Below are 21,228 nucleotides of genomic sequence, written 5' to 3'. Positions count from 1 at the left end.
TGGCCCTGCAGCAGAACCCACGGCTGCTCCTGCTGCAGCCTGCAGGGCAGGTACAGCATGCTTCGCAGCACAGGCTCCTCACCCCCTCCTCATCAAGAGAAATCTGGGTGCACTGTTATGCTGCACTCTACGCAATGCATTTCTTTCCATCTGGGTACTGAGAGTGATGGTCCACACCAAATCCCACAGCACAGTTGGGACGTGATCCAAAGGCAGACTGGAGCACCCAGAAGCACATTTGTGGACACAGTCACACAGCAGTGCATATACCCATGCCCACAGTTTGCTGTTTGAATGGAGTGGCCAAGTGCTTATTTTCTGTCTCAAACTATGACTTAACTAAACGATTACAGTCACACTTAAATAAAAAATGCCTTTGCATATTCTGGGAGGCAAACCTGGAACAGAGCTTGTGTTTTAACAGCAAACATCTTCAGTTACAACTAGTGTGGATTTATGCCACAGGATTCAAAGGAATCAGTGAATCTTGCTAGCAAAGAGAAACAAACTCCAAATCCACCATTTGATAGGGAGCAACTGTTCACCTTAGTAAGCGTGGTAGAAGAGGCAATGCCAGGGATAACCTCCTCCCTTCTGTATTTTACCAGGCAAGGATTTAAAGTCTCAAAGCTGGGATAAAGCAGTGGGTGAGAAAGCATTTTCCCCACTGAACAGTGTGTCTGTCATCCATGGCAATTTTAAGGCACAAGTCACTAATTTACGGTGTCTCTTCCTATGTTTTCTGAAGATTGGAGAAGTTCTGCATAGGGTGAATTACCTTCTGGTGGCTAACTTTTAAATAAACAGGAATCATAATTGTTCTTTACATGAAGAATTAATGAATATAAAGTTCTTAAAGAAAACGTCTGAATTCAAAAGCAGATCAAAAAGTGTTACAATCACATATAGTCATAACTAGTTTATTAGCACTGGTTTTGAAACAAATATACTCAGGTACTTAAACACAGTTTAATTAACGTTTATTTCTACACTTGATATGTTACTGTATATTACATAATGCACTGAATATCCAGTAAATAAACAATAAAACCAAAGTGCAGATTAAAGTAGCAAGGTCAGGTTTAGATTATCAGGAAGGCCAAAATCACAGTAGCAGTGTAAGAATAGCAAGCTGCAAATGACTAATATTTAACATGTCGTTCTATCGTTGCTATATGCATGCTAATACAAATGACCCCTCTGAGAATATATATAGTTATCTACAAAAGAAAACAGTCCTTTCCTTACATTACAATTTCATGATCTTCTCATTCCTTACCTTTCAGGCCTGATCCTGCAGTCCTTACTCAGCAAAACTTCCAACTCAATCTGTCAGGTAAGTTTCTTACTTTTTCTTTAAGCTACATGAAGCCCATTGGCTCTCTCAAAACATCTGAATGCTAAACGATTAGAGTTTGGACTTCTAAAAATGCAGAAATTCTAAAAATATTCATAACAGAAAATAATGTGATTAAGTACAGACCTAAGTGCATTAGGGTCAAATCCAGGAACAGATCTAGGCAGAAGCCTTTGGAACTCTCAGGACAGCAGGGTTGGCATCTGGTGAGTTAGGCACTTTCCTGATTAGCCAGCCACTTTTAGGATCGTAGTTTTGGATGTAGACATCTTCAGTCTCCTTATATAATGTTTTGAGCACCTGCATCCTCTTTTTGGATCTGGCCTTTTTTCATACTTGAATACATGATGTATCACATTAACATTATGCACAGACAATAACAGAAGTGGCTCTAAAGTAAAACAAAATGATAGCATAACATGATATCATAGGCATGTCTAGAATAAGCTATTGTTCTTTTCTGTGCTTGAGTTAGGCACATTTGTTTTAACAGCTTTTAACACTGTATCCCATTTACTATTCTTGTGCTCCAACTGCCTTTTCCTAAACTTGTGCTGAAATAAATCATTGCTGTCTTCATCCTCAGCCTCTGACACTATCTCCATTTTCTGGATAATCAGTTTAATGAGGTCATGTTGCTTTTCCAACAGTGTTGATATATCTTTGAGCCTAAAAAAAAAACAAAAAAGAAAAAAACATGCATACAGCAGGCTTTGTCATTTGGTTTCAAAAGACATGTTAGTCATTAAAATCATAGATGCAAAAGACCTGACAGTCCCCAACTTCAGCCTTCTGCTAACAAAGAATATTATCTGGAGTACATTTCATTTTTCAAGGTGCTGTACTTCTCCAGGTTTCAGGAAACAGGATTAAAGAACAGATTATTGGTTCTTGAGAAAAGTAACTTATTATATACTTAAGGTCAGAGCAACTTTACTCTCAAAATAAAATTCTGAACAGTTCTGTCAAAAGGTTTTCCTATTGACTGAAGTAGTCTGGCAAAGAAAAAGGGCCAAATTTGCAATGTCAATTAAGCATCCACAAACACTTTGTGAACTTCACAACTACTTTAACCGCATATGAGAGATACTGATGAGGCACTTACTGATCTCCTTTAACGTGCTATCCAAAGTGCAATTGATACACGTAAAGAGTTAACAGCAGCATGCACACAGAACACAATTATCTGTTATCTTTTAAGAAACAATGAAAGAAACGGGAAATGTGTCTAAAAACTCTCTTGACAAAACTATCAAACAGGCTTTTTGAAAATCTACTTTTAAGAATGTCTAGACTCAGAAAACTATAGCATGAAATACACATTGTGACTGAAAAGGTTCTCTGTAAAGAACAGTTTGGGGTTGCATTAGATGTAGTTGCCCCCCCCCCCCCCCCTTTTTTTTTGTAGAAAAATGTAAATAAGCCTTAAAATAGATGGAAAACACAAGAATTAAGTGTGCAGCAATTAAAAGCCAAAAAAAAAAAAAAGAAAACATCCCACCCCAAATTAAAAAACCAAAACCATAACCATATACACTCATCACTGACTTCCACTAGGCTTCAGTAGGAACTGAATGCTGTTTTGAACTGTGACAATAAAAATGTTCTGGCAACAAGTAAAACAAAGTTGTCAGCCAGTATTTTCAGAGCAGTAAATGTAACTTCCCATAGTGAAACAGCCAGAAGTTATTCTATTCCAAGCAATTTTATTATGACGGGTTTCTTCCCTCTCTGTATGGGGGGAAAAAAAAAATAATAATTAAAAAAAAAAAGGAGTATGTTCTATGCTGGTTCCTGATATATGCTGTAGTATGGATTTGAAGAAAGACTTGTTAAATTCCACTGTTTGCCTACACCTGTAGGGTGTATTCTCATCCCCCTTCAACTCTTGTTGGGTCCTTCATGCAAAAAAGTACTTAATCAGAATCTGTGAAGGGAAACAAAAATTTCGTCGACTCAAAAAAAAAAAAAAGGAGAAAGAAAAAAAAATAGAAAGAGCAGAGGACAGTGAGACAGAATGAGAAAGAAGAGATTTTCCTAGCCCTACATTTACAGAAGGCTTTCCTGAAACCATTCTTACAGATCTATTGGTAAGATGAATAAGAAAAATACTTCCAAGGCTTTGGGAAACAGATTATTTGTTCAAGGGAGAACCAGGACACCAAATCATTTTTAGGGAAACAATCTGAAGCAGATTTACCATTGGACAAGAGGAAAGGCAGTTACAGATTGTGTGCATTTGCAAACCAATTAGAATTACATCAACTGTGAGTTTGAAACAACCCTTGAAAACTTCCAAACACAAATCTCTAATTCTGAAATGAAAACACCTTTTCCCCATTACTTCAGTTTGCTTTAATAAGCAAACAAGCCTGTCCTCTTTGCTATGGGAAATATAAAAATATTTCTCTACCTCACAAGTATTTTGAAGGTAAATACGTTACAGAATATAAAATATTGTTACCATAGTGAGGGAGCTTACTGAAGGACCCTAGATATATTGAATTTTACTTTTTAGGTACAGTATGGAGCTACAGAAGTATATTTGTAATATTGGTTCTACTTATTTTTATAGCAGTAAAATAACACAACAAATACCTGTATTTCTGCTTCAGAACTTCCAGTTCTAATGTTGTATCAGTGCTCTGTGCATCTGTGGTAGAGTCCTCACACCCAAAACAATACTGGAACACGCTCTAAAAAACACATGGAACCAACTGAAATCAGATATTGTAGTCTGACAATAAATTAAAAATACCAAATAAGTGAATGATAACAGTATCCACACAGTGTTAAAGTTGAAAATGGTTTCTGTTATGAAGTTATTTTTTGTATAATAAATATTTGTTTTGCAAAATTTGTTTAATCAGAAAATTCAGTCTACCAAAACCAGCTGAAATGAAAAGTAAACAAACCAAAGAAGAAATGCCAAAAGGGAATAATTCTTTCTGTCTGAATAACTTTTGTAGCTTGTCTCACTCAATAAAGTCACAGATCACTAAGAGCTACAAGAATTCAAACACTAATTATATCTGAGTAAGTTAGGCTGTGCTCCAACTGATTTATCATTTTCACTTAAGACAGTCAAGGTCTAATCACAATTCCACTGATTTCAGTTTAATGATTGAGTCTTATTAATGCAATGTTCCTAGCAATCTCCGCACAAAGTAAGTTGATCGTATCACATTTTAGTAAGAATTCTTCAGTCTGATTCACCATCTTACCATAAACCCACAGTATCTTGGCCTGTTGGGATATACAGTGATTGATTCCTGGTCCACCCGACTTAAGAACCAAAATGGTAGCTTCTTCTCTAAATTGGTGTGAAGATTTACCTAAACATAGTTTTACATTTAGAATAACAGAGATTATCTGAAGATAAAGACACATTATCTTGTGAAAATAACTATCATGTCATTATATTCAAATCACTATTGCTAGATGTCAAGTCTTAAGAGGATATCTACGCTGCAAACAATGGTATAATATTTGAAGCCAGACAGACACTAAAACCATCTAGTCATAGTAGCACTGAGTATCTTAGCAAAATTAGTTACTTTGCATAGATGTATTTTCATAACTAAAATGGTTCCAAAATGAATTAGCTCTTGTGTAATGGCTTGAATATGTCCTTAGTACACTGTAGGTTGCGGTACAGAATTACAGGGCAGAAATATTCAAAAGACAGAATACTTATCATAGCCACGGGTTTTCAGACCAAATAATAATGGCAGAGTGATCTTTTGCTCTTTAATTGTGCTATATCCTTTTACTAGACAGAGTCTAGTATAGATTAAGCTGCCAGTGGAATGCCTGGGGAGAAAAGTTTTTTCTTGGGTAGAAACAAATATGTTATATATGAATGCCTTTTCAGGTGATGCTAACTTTCCAGTCATTCTCAAATTGCTACAGAAATACTGAGCATATGTATCAAAAAAAACAGAATGTGCAGTATAAGCCTATTGCAGACAACCATAATCCTGCCAAACATACAGAATTTTACATGCTTAATAAAGATCGCATAGTACTGTCTGAAGCTGCAAGTCAACATCCTTCCTGAGCTTTCTGTTGGCAAAGAAATACCTAAACAGGTGGAAGGCATTAATTGCTACAAGAACTGCCCTTATACCTCTGCTTTAGTCATTTTTACCTTTAGGAAAAGAAATACCTCTTCGGAGGAAATGTTACTCTAAAAGAAAATATTTCAAATACACTTGAACTATGCAAGTATAGCACACAATTTAAAGTTATGTGACTACCAGAAGTTATTTCTGAGGTGTTCTTGTGCTTGGTTATTCTGTCTGTGCACACCTCTTTATGACCAGTCACCAGGTAGGCTCATTTAGAAATATGACATTAAGTTTCTTAGTTATACCTGGTATTGCATAGCATCTCCTCAGCACACAGACCAGCATAAGCCTTCAGTATACTGCAATGAATTTGGTGTCCTTTTGATTTCTGTGTACCTTAACCTTTCAACTGCTTGCATCAATTCTCTCCTTAAAAGACAACTATCCAATTTTGAATGCTGCATTTACTTATTTTGAGATTCTGTTGTTGGAATAACTCAGAATTCGTTGAACCGACTGTTCAGAAGTTCCTTAAAAATGCATTTGCTTATACGTTTCCTTTACAATGACTCACATGACTGAAAATGAGATTCAGAATAGGATGCCCATGTTCACCAGTTTGCTTTACAGAGAGGCTAAGATATTATTTAGGGATGTTGATGATAAATCAGATAATTATCGAAATGGTGTTATAACAACGATACCTACTTCCTATAGTTGGTTCTTCTACGGCATGTTACTTACCTGCATTGCAATCCTTTTGAGTGCAGCATATTTTTGTACTTCAGCTATGTCTCCAACAGCCAAACCAATCTAAAAATACCAGGAAAACATTATTTTTTCGTAGTCTGTAATTTCAATTGTATTTCTTATTCACATTTAAATCCAAAATTACTCTGAAGTTAAATTTATTTTGTTTCACTTTGAAAACATACCCCTTTTGTGCATATTTGGAAAAGCCATACCAAGAAATGTAGTAAGCTTTTTTAATGCCAACTATCTGTAAACCAGTAAGGCACCAAAGAGCTACTTCAAAGACCTGTCAAGAATAACGTCCCTTCTTTTTGATTCTTCATTGCTGATGTTACATTAAAAAATTTGACCTCTTGATTATGTATGATCATGGTAGCAATAAATAACTTTAAGAACCTGAATTGATTATTTTTTATCGCTCAGCTCATATAAAAATTTGATTTCCTAAAAAAAATTGATGTTCAACGTAATATGGCTGAAGATGTATTACACATTTTCCCCCTTTTCTGATTCTTTCTGTTCAGGTCAGGCTCATTAGTTTTAATGCTGTTAGTTGTTGATTGCTATTTTGCACACAATGAAGATCTAGGCTTTGGCTTTTTCTTCAAAAAAAATGTTGTTAGTGCTAGGTTATGACAGAAAAGGGTTGAACAAAAATCATTGTTCCCCAATTTTCTTTATCAAGACCTCATAATAATACACTGAAGCTCCAATTCAAATTCCATCACAGTTACTACCCAAACATATGCAAGATAATGCTACAAGAGTTAACTCTGGGAAAATACTCAGAACAGTAAACTAGAGGGAAAATGAATCCAGGGAAAGGCATATTTTTCGTATGTTACTGAAAACACCAATTTGTTAAATAACAAAGGAATGTCACGAATCACCACTGAAGTAATTCTATATGCTAAAATTGTATAGACCTGTGCTTAACAATTTTTGTGTATTAATAAGTAGTTTACTTACTAGCAAGTTCATAAGAAGGATTGGAATAAGCAAGGTAAATATAATGAGAACAGTGTAACTCAGGAATGGATATGGCAATTCACTGCTTAGTAAGGGGTCAAGGAATGCATCATGGTAATTAATGTCTCCCAGCATCATTGCAAAGGTCTTCATTACAGAAAGCAGAGGTGTACTATATGTTTGCTGCAAAAACAAGAAATACCAAAATCAAGAAAAAAAAACCTGATTAAACTTGCAAATAACCTCTTGAGATTCTTTAGTCAAAAATATTATTTATAATGATAAAAAATTAACTATGCCATTCAACTAACCTGTGAACCCAAAAGGACAAAGAAACTCAGTCCAAAGGCCAGTATCAGGAAAAAGAAAACGACAGCAATCCGAATCAAAGTTCTCAAAATTTCCCAGAACATCACAACATAGATGCCATAGTTTTCAAATCTAGGCAATAAGTAAACAAAAAAGATATAGAATTGTTTAGGTTGGAAAAAACCTTTAAGATCAGTGACTCCAGCCGCTAACCTAGCACTGCCAAGTCCACCACTAAACCATTAAATACTGGTTAGAGTCCCTTAAAGTATTTATGTAAGCCAATAAATAATTGTAATTTTCATGTGTGAATAGATATTTTGCCTCTCTGAGACATTCTGAGATGGTACAAACATGTTGTATTTTCAGATCCAAAATAATGCAAGTGGTCTTATTTACAGCAAGCCTAAACTACATAATCTTATATTTTAATGCACCAGAGAAGTACTTCTTCAAGATATTATTTGTCATGGACGACTTTTACCCTTGCTGTAGCCACAGACAGTACAATACTGTACAACTGTTGCACTGGGAATAACAACATCAGGAAATTATCCCATTTTTTCCCTACTTTTTGAAGCAAATTAGCAACCAGAAAAAAGGAAAACTGGCACCATGATCCACCTAGCAGCCACCTGCTTGATTTAAAAATATTTTGCTTTTTATGACACTACAAAGCATGGAAAAGAAGCAAACAAAAAGGAACACGCTTTTTAGGAAGAGGAGCAGCATTTTAAGACATCTGTGTTTCCAGCAACAGTCTGTCATGTGGCAAGCCTCTCCCGTTCTTGGCTTACACAAAAACTAGATCTTAGAACATGAGTTGTAATAAAGCAGATTAAGCTACTTGAAGAAACCTGGAACTTGGAAATTTATGTCCTCTGCCAGGTTCATGGACCACATGACTGTTCTGTGCTACAACAGTAGCAACTAAGAAAATCCCTTAAAAGGATTTTCCTCCTGAAATATTATGTGCAAAGCTAAAAAGATCAAACTGGAAGCAGAGCAAACCTGATCTTCTCCTTACTAGGCATGCATTAGGCAAAACTTTATTGAAGTCAATAGAGCTACAAGTTGCTTTGAGAAGAGACAACCTGAATGAGTTAGGAAAATGATGTGTAGAGTTCTGCTGCTATACAAACGAAAAATATTGAGGCCAGGGAAGCATTTCATCTAGCAGAATAAGGAAGGTTGGGCAATCATGGATTTACTTGTTACTGTTTTGGTTCAACCCCCATTTTGGCCACAGCACACAGCAGAGAGGACACACCCCTTCATTAGTCATCTGAGGTCAGACGCATGTAGGACAAGGCTTGCCAGCAGGCAGTACCATAAAGATACTCTGACATTAACTCCGTTTACAAAACTTGGTCCTTAAACATCCCAACTACAGTAAAATGACCCTGAAATTAATCAGCAAATGCCACATTTGTTTGTCTGCGAGACCTCATGGGGGTGATTAATGCATATATACAAGAAGAATCAAAAGAGTTTGTATGTAGTGTTATCACATACTGTCATCCTTTTTTTCTGAACAGCTCCAAATCATCACCTTTTTTGCTGATCTGCCACACCTCATCTTTGTGCAAGGCCGTCCTGCTCAGGCAAAAATGGTTTTTTTTATTAAAGTACTACACCCACACTATTTTTACTTCACCCAGCTCTCCTGCGGTCCATAACTCTTGGACGCTATTGTATCAGTGACAGCATTAAGCTCATTAATGGCAATAAATAGACCTAATGTCAACTATAGAAATAATTTCATCCATTGTAATTCTTTTTACAGGACACTATGGTGTAGAAAAGTGGGGTGTGCCATTTAATCTATAAAATAATAAATTTACCTTCTCCCAGGTATTACTTATAAAAATAGAATTCCCTTTGCCTCTTGTAATTCATGACCTTTTTTTTAAAGTGAAAACCTATACAGTATAATGAAATACATTTTAAAAAGAGGTATGTGGTGTCTTCGCTTAGTTAACATTAAATAAAATCTTGTTATTTCTTTATTTGTCATAAAATATGTTGTGATTCTCTACATGAAAAACACTGAAAACTACTTTACAGTTCATTAGGTTAAAAAATCCATATGGTCCAAAAAAATCCAAACCTGGAAAATTCTATAACTTGAACAAAATAAAAATAAAAAATAGGGCTGTCACACTTGATCAGTCAGAGTTTAAAATATATATAATATCTGAAAATATTATAAGTATTTTAGTGTGAAGCATGTAAATAACTTTTACCGTTGAAGGTAAAGCAAGAAGTTCATCCAAGACAAGTATACAGCAATTGCTCCACATTCCCACTGCAAATGAGCTGGTGTATTAATAAATAAAGAAGACACAAAAATTATGCTTGTAGTATAAATTGTCCAGTCCAGTAGATTGGAGTAATCCAACAAGTATTTCAGTTTCTAGGATTTAAGAGAGACAGATACATATTTACAAGTTATGCATCATTAAAGGACTGAATTGAATACACTATTTAAATTTTCCTCTCACTTTCAATCTTGTATAAATTGCTATTTCCCTTTTAATTAGGGAAAATCAGATTTATTTCAATATCACACAAGCTGCTATGCAAGCACACTGTCTGAATAATGTCATTTCTCTGTATTTACCTGCTGAATCAGCTGAAATATTTCTTTGCAGATTCCCAGTAAACTCATAATTAAAACTAAACACATACACACCCTTGTGAAGTATGAGTTCTGAAACAAAAATCAGAGCACAAAACAAATTAGAAATTATTGAATGAATGTTTATTTCAGCTCTACCTACTACATACACATTATATTGCCAAGAAAATCTGTTAGCTTGCTTCATATAATCTTACCACTATCTAAATTGTTTTACTAATATTTATTGTGAAATTCATGTCATGTATATTGTGTTCACATAATTCAAACAAACTATGAAAGGATGAGCATTCCCATGATAAACAGTTGCTGTGCAGCTTCCTTACTACTACTATTTCAAGTCTGGGAACTGAAATGCAGTATCTATGCCACATTTTCAGTATGTTTTGTCACTGGATGAACATAAAGACAAATTCTGTTGTCCATAACTTCACCATTGTATCGCAGTAACTGGAATGGAAACAGAGGTCTTTGGAAAAACTGGAAATCCTGGCATCCTTATGTGGGTGCTCCTTTTGATGCCTCCCTTTACAATCAATATAGCTAGACAACTTTGTTGTGAAAAGCCTGCTATTGGCACAGATAGAAATAGTGAATTTGATCTTTAATAAATGATTTGTTGAGCTCATTCCCCACCTGAGGTGTTCATTAACTCATAGGCAGGCCATAGGCAAATTCATGGCACTCAGTTTTCAGTGGTACTGCCATACACATCAACATCTGCCTATTGCAATGTCCCTCTTTCACCTGGGTTAAGAGTATAGCACCACGTTCTGTAACACTGTGCTCCCTACAGAGCTGGCATTCCCCATCCATTCCCATTACTGGGTCATCAGGACACAGTTTCCTCCAGTGCATGTCATCACAGGCACTGCTGTTACTCTAGTCTCTCAGGCAGCACCTTCACAGCTCCTGTTCGGTGCACTGCTTCTCTACCAGCTGGCATCATTCCTCACTGGAAGACAGGACTCCCTCTTCCAGCTATGCTTCTTCCAGCCAGTTTCTGATGATTCAAGGACCTGGGTCAGTCTGAGTTATTCCCCTGTCTGCTACATGCAGCTCCTGTCATTCTCCTGTCTTCCACCAAGAAGATATGTGAGTTAGTGGAGCATAAATTCTTCCAGTTCTGCTAGCTGTTCTGGCTTCTGCATGTTTTGAGGATCCCACATGTACCGGGCTGGGCTGGGTATGCCATTCTCCAGATCTTTTCAGATGTCCGGATATCCTCACACACCTTTTATATCCCTTGAGTTTATTTTATTTCATAGTTCTACTAGCATATCCTTTTTGAGTTCCTATTTCAATTTCATGTTTTTTCTCTCCCAAAAGAACTGTAAAAATTTTTTTTGCCTCTTTTTTTTTTTTTATTGCGAAAATCTTTGGGTTTAGTAATAAAATCACTTATTAGAAATGGATCATTTGAAAAATTCGCCACACAACAGAATCTTGTCTCCATTATGTTACCGTTTCAGGGCTAATGACACAGGTGTATCTTCTCAGAATATATGACTTCATGTCATGGAGACAGAGCTCTGTGACTCTCCTGCCCTTCATACAGGCACAGGAGTGTAACACTATGCATGAGCTGTACTCACAGGTTCAATACACAGCAGAACCTGCAGTTCCCTCTCTGGAAGTCTAGTACAATGTTCAACTTAGGGACAACCAAAGACAGAATACTGCTCAGTGTTAACTATGGGAAGGAAACACTTACAAAAAGGACGTCAATCAGTCACACCAGTGTTTCTTTTCTAAAGCCTCATTGTCCTGTAGCAGTGGACCCGGCAAGTCTAATTTCTTTGGTTCACCTTGGTATCCTAATTATTCCAGTTTCAGCTTTTGAAAAAAAGTTTGAGCTTTGTCTCTTAACAGCCCCAAAGTATCTATGGAGGACAGCTTTACCTTGAGACAGGGTTCATCCCTGCTTGCTTTCCTTACGGCCCCAACTAAAGCATTATTTCCATTCAACGCATATCATGAGAGATCATTACTCAAATTACTAGAGTAGCCCCACACTTATCACAGCTGTATCTAAGAGACAAATATTCAAAAGTCACTATGATGCATATATACTTTGCTACCTAATCAAGATTTCCATTTGGAGACGTAATTCCAAAATGGGGATGTATCATTCACATCTTAGCACAACACAATTTTATCTATTATTTTTCTTTTAAGTTTATAAACAGGTATTATAGGAAACACCAAATATGCTTAAAACCTCTTCACAGAGTTTTCCATCTATATATGAGTGAATTCTGCTGCTACATTTTTCACTACTGTTGTACATGAGGTACCTATATACAGACCGACAAAAATTGTTCTGTCTTAGCATCATAGTCCATGAGCTTAGTAAAGAAATACTGGGCCTGCAAGGGAAAGTAATACCTAATATGGGCAAAGAAAGATATATTTGAATACCCAAAATCACTTTATTGACTACTCTTTCTATGCCAAATTTTGTATGTGCAAGATCCTTTATTTTGGTTGCAAAGTAAAAGGACACAAAAAGCTAAAGAATCTACTGTTTTCTGTCTTCTCATAATTAAATACATGTTAATCCTTTTTTCTTCAATATTAAAGAAATATTCACTTCAGAGGAGAAATTGAAGTAACCATGTCCCAGATGTAAGTTTCAGAAAAGACTAAAAATAAGAAATAAGAACTGAAAATTATCTACAGAAGTTGCTGCTGAATGTTTAAAAGCATATAATTCAATTCTATTCCTTAGAGTTGCTAAATCATAAATAATTCTATAAATTATTCAAATAACCATACATCTCTGCTATAAAAAATCTGTATGTATTGTAAGTAGTAAGAAAACTCAGTACCTCATATTCTAGTGGTCTTGCTTCATAGATCTCTGTTCCATTCAAAGGTCTTCCTGGCTGTATGTGAGTGACCAGAAGAGTCAGTGGGATGAGACCGAGAGAATATATGCCTAAATTCATTAGATGTGCTCGAAATCCATAGGCCATCCTTGAAAGCGAGAACGTTAAAGTTACAACACTGTACAAATGCAGAAAGCATGCATTCAAATGTAACAGCCAACAATGTTTTCAAGATGAGGAGATAAACATTTCTTAAAATGTCCTTTTGTGATGAATGTGTTCATCGAGCTTTATGTGGACAAAAGTGTATCGGCCCTTCTGAAATACTGTTCCTTCCCTTTTTAACTTGGCAATCCTATTATATATTTTTGCAATAAAGCAGAAACAAAGATAGTGGTTGTCTTTCCTGTAAATATCAAAGAATCTTTACTAAATGCTAAGCTACATTTTATATGATAATCAGCATATTCTAAACATGCTTATGAGAGGTTGTATGGAAAAGGCATTTGCTTCAGTCAAAACTATACATATGTACATCTTAGTGAACAACTCTCAGGCACAACAGACTTCATTCTGACATGCAATATTATATTTTATGTATATTAAAATACACCTACCATTTCATAAGCAAATATTCTTTACACACGGGATGACTGAGTAGCTCCATACGATTGTGGCGTACCATGGCCTATGAAACAAGAAAGCAGAACAACAAAACTTATCTCATGTAGGTAAGTAAAGTGCTTACAAAACTGGCTAGGCCACCTTATTTAATTGAATATTAGTGTAATGAAAAGTAAAATGTAAGATACTGAAAAGTTCTGTTCATGCACTCTGGCCCAAAGCTATTATTATCTTGCCTTCCCTGCCTGCTGAGGCATTCAGCTTCCCTCCTGCTGCTCTGTTAGTCTATTTTAAGCTTTAAAAAATTATATGGACTATTCCAACTATATCTATAAGATGACCGAGTTTTTCTAGTTACATTTAACAAGAAAATATTTATTAATTATTAGACAGTATACCAAGTCTAATTGACAACAGGAAGCCCAAAAAGTAATCAAATAAAGCCAGAAAGTATTTTCTGTAAACATTTTCTGACAAAGACTGAGGGAACAGACTGGCAATGTGAAAGAAAGCAAACTTTGTTTTAGGTCCAGAACGTATCTTGCAATTAGCACACAATTTTTTTTTTGTTTTGCCAGGTTTTTCAATGTTTTACATTCCAGTGCAAGGTCACTACAATGACTGGAGTATGGTTTGCTTTGCTGTATTACCTGCACATACAACATTTTCTCTTGAAATATTCATAGTTTTTTAAATAAACTAGGAATTTTTACCTAAACCTAAAAGAAATGTTATTTATTGCTTACACTACAAGAACTTTGGTTCATATTTCATTCCAATATACTTTAAATATGCAGAGTTATGGGCTTTGGAGAAGAAATACTATGATGAAAAATTCAAACTTTTGATTTTATCTAAAGCAAGACAGCATGGAATGATGTCAGAGTGAAATGAAGAACTCACATTTAAAGTGGTAAGTGGTTCATAGAAAATGTCTTCACCTTCCTTTAGTTTCTTGTTAAGTGTCAGGGGACACTGAAGATACCTGAAGTTATATTCAATCTGAATAATAAACATACACCAGCATTTAAATGTGATGAGACAGGTAATCTAAAACTGAGATAATGTTCTTAATTTTAAAAAAGTTATCCTTTAGAGACAAAAAAGCATATTGTGTCAAAGTAATTACAACATTGATGTATACTGGTTGTTGGTTACTCTGCCAGTGAACATAATGCCATCAAGATACACATTTGTGACTGTAAGATGATTAAATAAATAGTCATTTTGAATTGTAAAATAAAAAGTACACATTTCTTCTTCAAATAGTACAGTTTAAAAAGGTCATTCTCGTAACTGTAATTTGTTTTAATGTTAACTGAAGAAAAGCTTGTATTTAAAAGTTATGTGGCTTTGATAACACAATATAAAGAAAAGGTACAGTAGCAGAAAATTTGCAATTTTTCTGTTAATGATATAGACACAATCCAATGTAAGAATTGATCAGGTTGAAATCATACTGAAAACAAAGGTAACATAACTGTAGAACATTCATGCCTGCCTCTTTAGCATTATGAAAGCAATCTACTGCCTGAGATTTGGGACAAGAATTTACAAAAAGGAAACATGTTGGACTCTGAATTATTGATGACAATTGTACTACATATGATAGACGTGTTTTTTAATGCATAAATAGATACATCTTCTAACACTGTTATTTTAAAATATCCATATCTGATACCCAGCTTGAATGCAGGAATTAGCACAGCAAAGATAAATCTATAGATTGCTCAAGTTTAATGTTACACTTTTTAAAATGCATAAACATGAAGATTACAGAAACTGAACTTCACAGCTGTTTACAGCCCAAAGGATAAAATAAGATCGGTCACCTGTGTTTTCTGTTAAGAGCTGATATTCATCTACAAGTGTATCTTATCCATATGAACTTGATGTATACATTAAAGTATACATATTGTGTACTTCCCAAACTTTCAAGTCAAAAATGTGTTCACTTCAGTGTCACAGAGGCAATAAAGAGAATTAAATCAGTAGCTTTGCTGAGAAGAAAAAAAAAAAGAGACTAATAATTGAAGATTGCTAGTACCTATCTGATGCAGTGATTTTTAAAAGTCATCTTAATACCGAGGAGTTTCTTGCCAAATATATATTAAAAGCATAGATTCAAATACAGTTATTGGTGAATAACTACTGAATTATTAATAAAATCAAGTTCAAATATTGGCTGATTTCAATTTACCAGCTATAGAACTATAATTGCAACTATAGAAAATTTTTAAGAGGTATTGGAATTTAGCCCACTATTAGTACCTGTAAGCCAAACTGATGATTTTCTACGTTAATTATTATGCAAATAATGTACCACTGCTAACTTATAGCCAGGCATATTGTGAAATATTCCATCCTAAGACTGTAAAATGTAAATTTTTCATCCACTTACATAGAAGTCTCGACTTGTCTTTTCCTCTGAAGACTCAATTATGCAGTTGTCCAAAACCAGCTTTGCAGATGGAACAGAAAAGTGAATTAAGGAGATATACATAGCATTTATCAAAAGAATACGTTTGTACCTGAAGAAAATGACCTTCAAATACAGCAGTCTTCTAACAGAAGTGATGATTCAGTCAGATTTTATGGTGCATGCTTTGAAGACATAAAACTCTAGAGTTTACATGTAGGAGGTAAATAATGAAACTGTAGTTTACAAGGCTAGTTCACAAGCACAAAACATGAAGCGCTTATGAAAATATACATACCAAGTCACTTGCTGGTTTAATAAAAAGCATTTCTGTACCATCATTTAACAGTTAGCCCAGAAGGTGAAAATATCTCAGACAGTTTTGAACCCAATTGTCTTCTGACTTTCATTACTTTTCTACTCCTTTTTATACTCATAGTTCCATTGACCCCGGGAAGCTAAGAACTTTTATAGTAACACTGAATCAAACCACCCATACCGAAACTATCACTAAAATACAGTTAAATCAATTTGTGAATGTATATTGTTTCTAGTTTATAATAATACATATTAGTGAGGAAAACGTTGGGAAAACAATGGCAAATGATACAACATAACTAAGGGTTTTTTTGTGCAGTCATTTCTTTAAGACGTGCAGAAAACTTACTTTAAATGAATCAGGAAGATACTCAACCATTTCCAGCAAAGGACACTTATTAGCACTAGAATAGTGAGAGAATGTCACAACAGCTTCTTCCCACCTGCAAAAATGAGTTAAGATAACGGAAGATGAATTAGTTGCTTCTCTTTTAAATTAACTACTTTTAGATTATTTGAAATTTATTAAAGATATTATCTTGCACATTGCAGTATGTAACAACTTTACATACGTTAATTGGAAAATCAGCTGTTTGGGGAGTAATTGAGTAACATTCTGGATGCTTCTCTATAGAACGATTCATGTTTAATTCTGTTATAAATTAAACAGTGATATTTCAACTATGCTAAGACCTAAAAAAATATGAAATTCAACTAAATCTGGAATCTTGGGTTATAAGATTAGGTGAGTAATAATAAATACAGTAGAATACTGGCAATGTTCTTGCAACTCTTACCAAGGAATGTGATCATTGGGCGATGGTGCAACAGTTTTATTCCTGAAGTAGGCCTTCAATATATTGTTATTAAAAATATTCCAAATTGCAGTTGAACTGCCACATTTTTAAATATTTGCAACATTTATACCAACAACTTTAAATTAAATCTCTTGAATGGTATCAGATGTATTCACATTTTGATTAAAATTCTGTAGGTACTGAAGCATTATGTAGAAGGCCAAAATGATGTATGTAAGAAGAGGGAAGACATGAGAAGGATTACTTATTTCTAATGGCTTCTACATGTTTTTTTTAACAGAATCTGAATACTCAATCTAATATTGAAAACAAAATGCCATATATGTCCATTACAATTATGCCATTTTTTTCTATTTGCTTTCACTAGAACACAACAAAATCTCTGGAATTTTAAAATATGCACGCAGTCTTAATTATTAAACTACAAGTTTTAAGAACTTGATCTCAGTTCAAAAAACAAACCAAAACACAATGGAAAATAAATTAAAAAAGCATATTTTATGTACTGTACCTTTTGTGCAATATGACAGCAGACACTACGTCTTTTCTCCTGTTGTGTATTGCTTCATGGAAAAAAGAAGCTACTGCTTTGTTGAACAGAATTTTTGCACCATAGTCAAGAAGTAACCTTACTGCTTTTGCATGTCCTTCTCTTGCAGCCAGGTGTAAAGCTGTGTTCTGCAAAGAAAGTAATACACAATGCATCCATAAAAATAATTAAAAAAAAGAAAAGTACAACATATTTCAGCATATGTGTATGTATATATAAATAAATATATACACATATTTCCCACATTGAAAAGTCACATTATTCTCAGTTGCAAGTCCTGAATACTTTTGCTAGCAATGTTAAAAAGTAGAATATTGTCACAGAGTTTCTGATAGAGATTATAGACAAGTTCTTTATCCTATGCCTACAGCTACAGTAGTGCTAATTCTGAAGAGGAAAGTCAGCTGCAGGCAAGAAAAGACAATTCATTAATACATTTTAGTTTTGTGACTAACAAACTGCAAGTCACAAATAGGTAAAAATGATAGTATCTACAGATACAGAACACCTGCGTTGTTTGATATACAGGAAAAGAAGCATCCAATTATATCCAGATGTGCTCATACAAACAAATCTGCAAGAAAATTTGCAGGCACAGTAATTTCATAAAGGTAAGGCAATGAGTGGTTTAGGAATCAAGTCACACTGAAACTGACTTTTGAAAGCCTTCCCAACTCACCCAGATTTTTCTGAGGGAAATTAAGAACTAAGCATTGGTTTCTCATTAATTCCAGGCAAGATTTGTTCCTAATCTAATAATTCTAAATTTTTTCAACATCAGTTCTCAGAGAACTTAGCAACACGTTCTGTGTTGCAAACTGAATAGTTCTTCAGAATGACCACCTCTATGTTTTCTGATGTGGAACTGTTAGGCAGGTTCATGCAAGAGGTCTCCAATCCAAGAAACAAGATTCTGTCTTGACCCAACAGACACTGCATTTGTCCAAACTTCAGAGCAAGAGAGGAGCTCTGTCTGTTGGACATCACTGTGCAGAACGGATGGATTTCAAACAATATGTTAATGAGCTATAGTTGATACTGGGTTTTTGAAAATCTGTATAAGCTCCTTAAATTTAAATTAACAATGTTTGTACTACATTGTTAAAATACTCTTGTATTGTAAAGGAGGCAAGAGGGACATGTCTAACATACTCGGTATTTTATGTTTTCTGTTAGGCTATTTTTTTTTTTGGTCTCCCACTTATAAGAATTGGATAACAATTTCAGTAATCATATATTAATCTAAGCAATAAGCTTTAACAGTGGTGAAACATAAAGACTTTAAATCTGCCACAAGAAATGAAATATTACATAAGTAATGCACAGTGGAAAACTACTAATAGCATACCATCGACGTTTGGTCTAGAAGTAATAACAGGCAAGAAACAAATAATGCTATGTGAACACATACCCCTTCTTCATCCACTCTGTCAGTACACTTCACATTAGTATCCAGAATGATCTGCATTGTGCGAGTGTATCCTCCGAAGGCAGCATGGTGCAGGGCTGTCCAGCCTTTATAATCACTTGCATGTAGCAGCATAAAATTAGTAATTATAAATGGAAACATTTTTGTAAATTTAAAGTAAATGTAAATGCCTTCTCATTTGATTCAAACCTCTTTTTCTTTGGCATGACTACTGCAGAGATGTCCATGCCTTCTGTCAACATTTATGTGATTATCAATGCATTATTTGGAAGTAAAAGGTTCAACTCAACAACAGTACTTGGGTCCCCCTCTCTTTTCTTCTCTCTATTTCTGTATATATCTGGATTGAACCCATTTTCTTACATGTTCCTTGAAAATAACACAATTGCTTGTAATAGTCTGTCACTAATACTTGGCAACAGATGTGGAAGAGATCATGGCCATATTACAGATTTTTGCATTTAAAGACAGTGAATATACAAAATATTATTAACACACAAATCTATTCCTATAAATATTACTTCATCTTAGTATAATGAAACTCAGTAAGTCTTTTATCACATAGAACCTACCAGGATATTTCTTTAAAACATGTCTGTTTTCAGTCTAAATTAAGCCTAAATACATGCACATATGCTTGTGTACTCATATATATATACTTTTATATATATCTGTATGTATATTATTCTCTCTAGCCTTGCTAGGTGTACTAGTCCAGCTAAGGACACTGGAAATAAAGGATTTGACAGTCCATTTAGTGGGTCCTCCACAGTCACAAATAACGAACATATGATAGGTCTTGCTAAAGGATCTCCTTGGAATGCTTATGCCTCTAGCTCCAAGGTGTAGCTGCAGTGGACTTGGAAGCACAGGACTTGAAAGTTAAAGTTCCAGACTGTACCTTGGAGACAGGACTGTCAACTTTTGCTAGCTTTGGCTTCTGGTGTTACTAGTGTGAGCCTGGAAGCTTTTGCGGAGCTGCCAATGATCTGAGAATCTTTGACCTGAAAGCAGGACTTAGAATGCCATGCAAGTTGCCTGTGAACCACCAATCCCAAGAACCCCTATCCAAGCCTGTCAGTGAAGCTGAAATGATTATAATATTTCCAAAACACTATCTTTTCCATCAAAAAGTTCAGTATTCTTAGTTGAATTTAAAGAAACCTCAGTTTCCCCAGCATTAGAAGCCTTGCTTTACAGCTAGGCATGATTCTATGTTGTCAGGTTGAAGCAATGTACAATCAGCGTAGTTTTACAAATATTTTTCAATACAATCTTATATTGTGTATTTCTATTTGTATATATTAATATATTCAATATTTTCATATATTATATTAACTTCCCATCAGATGGACATAAAATGTAGGGTGGTAATTCTTTTTTGCCTTAATGAATGGAAATCTGTGTACTTACCACAGAAAAAGGGCCCCTCTTTTCAGAAGAAACTGAACTACCTTCTCATGACCATTTTGGGCTGCCAAATGAAGGGGAGTCATTCCCTTCTTGTCACCTTCATTCAAAAGTCTTGTGTCTTTCATATCTCTTATAAGTCGTTGACAGGTATTGATACGCCCATAGCTGTGAAAGATAAACATAGAAATTAATGTAAAAAACCCCAAAACAAAACAGATGGAAAAAATGGCATTGATTCCATTGTCTCAACTACACTACTAACCTGGCAGCAAAGTGTAATGGTGACTTCTTGTCCCTGCTCTTAGAATAGATGGAAACGTTGAGGCTGAGTAAATTATTTACAGACAGAGCCACACCTTGTCTGCATGCATAATGCAGTGGAGTGCATCCTTCATTATCTTCATCCACAACAAGATTTTTAATATGTTCCATCTGTTACCCCCCAAAAAACCCCAAAAGCACAGAATTACATTTGTATCACTAATGATCCACAGCTTCTAATAGGTTGTAACAATAGCATTAATACTTTAAAGTGGTATCTAATAATAAGAAATAAAGTTTAGGAAAAGTAAATTTAGCAACAATGAAAATTTAACGTCTCCTGATTTGTGGGTGACCGATTTTGAAAATAACTACTCTTTGAAAAACACAGCAGTTTGCCAGTCTGCACCCTTGCTGCAATCCAACCACAGTAAAAGTATAATACAGGAGATTCTTCTTTGCTGCC

General features: G+C 34.9%; 1 protein-coding gene across 1 annotated transcript in view; it reads right to left on the bottom strand.

The window, feature by feature from the left end:
* Positions 1-904: 904 nt before the first annotated feature.
* Positions 905-21,228, bottom strand: part of TRPA1 (transient receptor potential cation channel subfamily A member 1) — a 37,841-nt gene continuing 17,517 nt past the window's right edge. The window contains exons 11-27 of the mRNA XM_055799814.1: positions 20,764-20,933; positions 20,502-20,666; positions 19,071-19,185; positions 17,621-17,787; positions 16,641-16,734; positions 15,956-16,015; positions 14,458-14,556; positions 13,548-13,618; positions 12,931-13,078; positions 10,082-10,171; positions 9,705-9,874; positions 7,461-7,590; positions 7,150-7,332; positions 6,172-6,240; positions 4,582-4,692; positions 3,956-4,053; positions 905-2,026 (exon numbers count right to left, since the gene is read on the bottom strand). Of these exons, the coding sequence (XP_055655789.1) occupies positions 1,795-2,026; positions 3,956-4,053; positions 4,582-4,692; positions 6,172-6,240; positions 7,150-7,332; positions 7,461-7,590; positions 9,705-9,874; positions 10,082-10,171; positions 12,931-13,078; positions 13,548-13,618; positions 14,458-14,556; positions 15,956-16,015; positions 16,641-16,734; positions 17,621-17,787; positions 19,071-19,185; positions 20,502-20,666; positions 20,764-20,933 (2,172 nt within the window). The 3' untranslated portion in view covers positions 905-1,794. The remainder of the gene's footprint in view (positions 2,027-3,955; positions 4,054-4,581; positions 4,693-6,171; positions 6,241-7,149; positions 7,333-7,460; positions 7,591-9,704; positions 9,875-10,081; positions 10,172-12,930; positions 13,079-13,547; positions 13,619-14,457; positions 14,557-15,955; positions 16,016-16,640; positions 16,735-17,620; positions 17,788-19,070; positions 19,186-20,501; positions 20,667-20,763; positions 20,934-21,228) is intronic.

Source organism: Falco peregrinus, chromosome 3 (genome assembly GCF_023634155.1).
Source record: "Falco peregrinus isolate bFalPer1 chromosome 3, bFalPer1.pri, whole genome shotgun sequence".
Lineage (NCBI taxonomy): Eukaryota > Metazoa > Chordata > Aves > Falconiformes > Falconidae > Falco > Falco peregrinus.
This window is presented reverse-complemented; position numbering and strand designations above follow the sequence as displayed.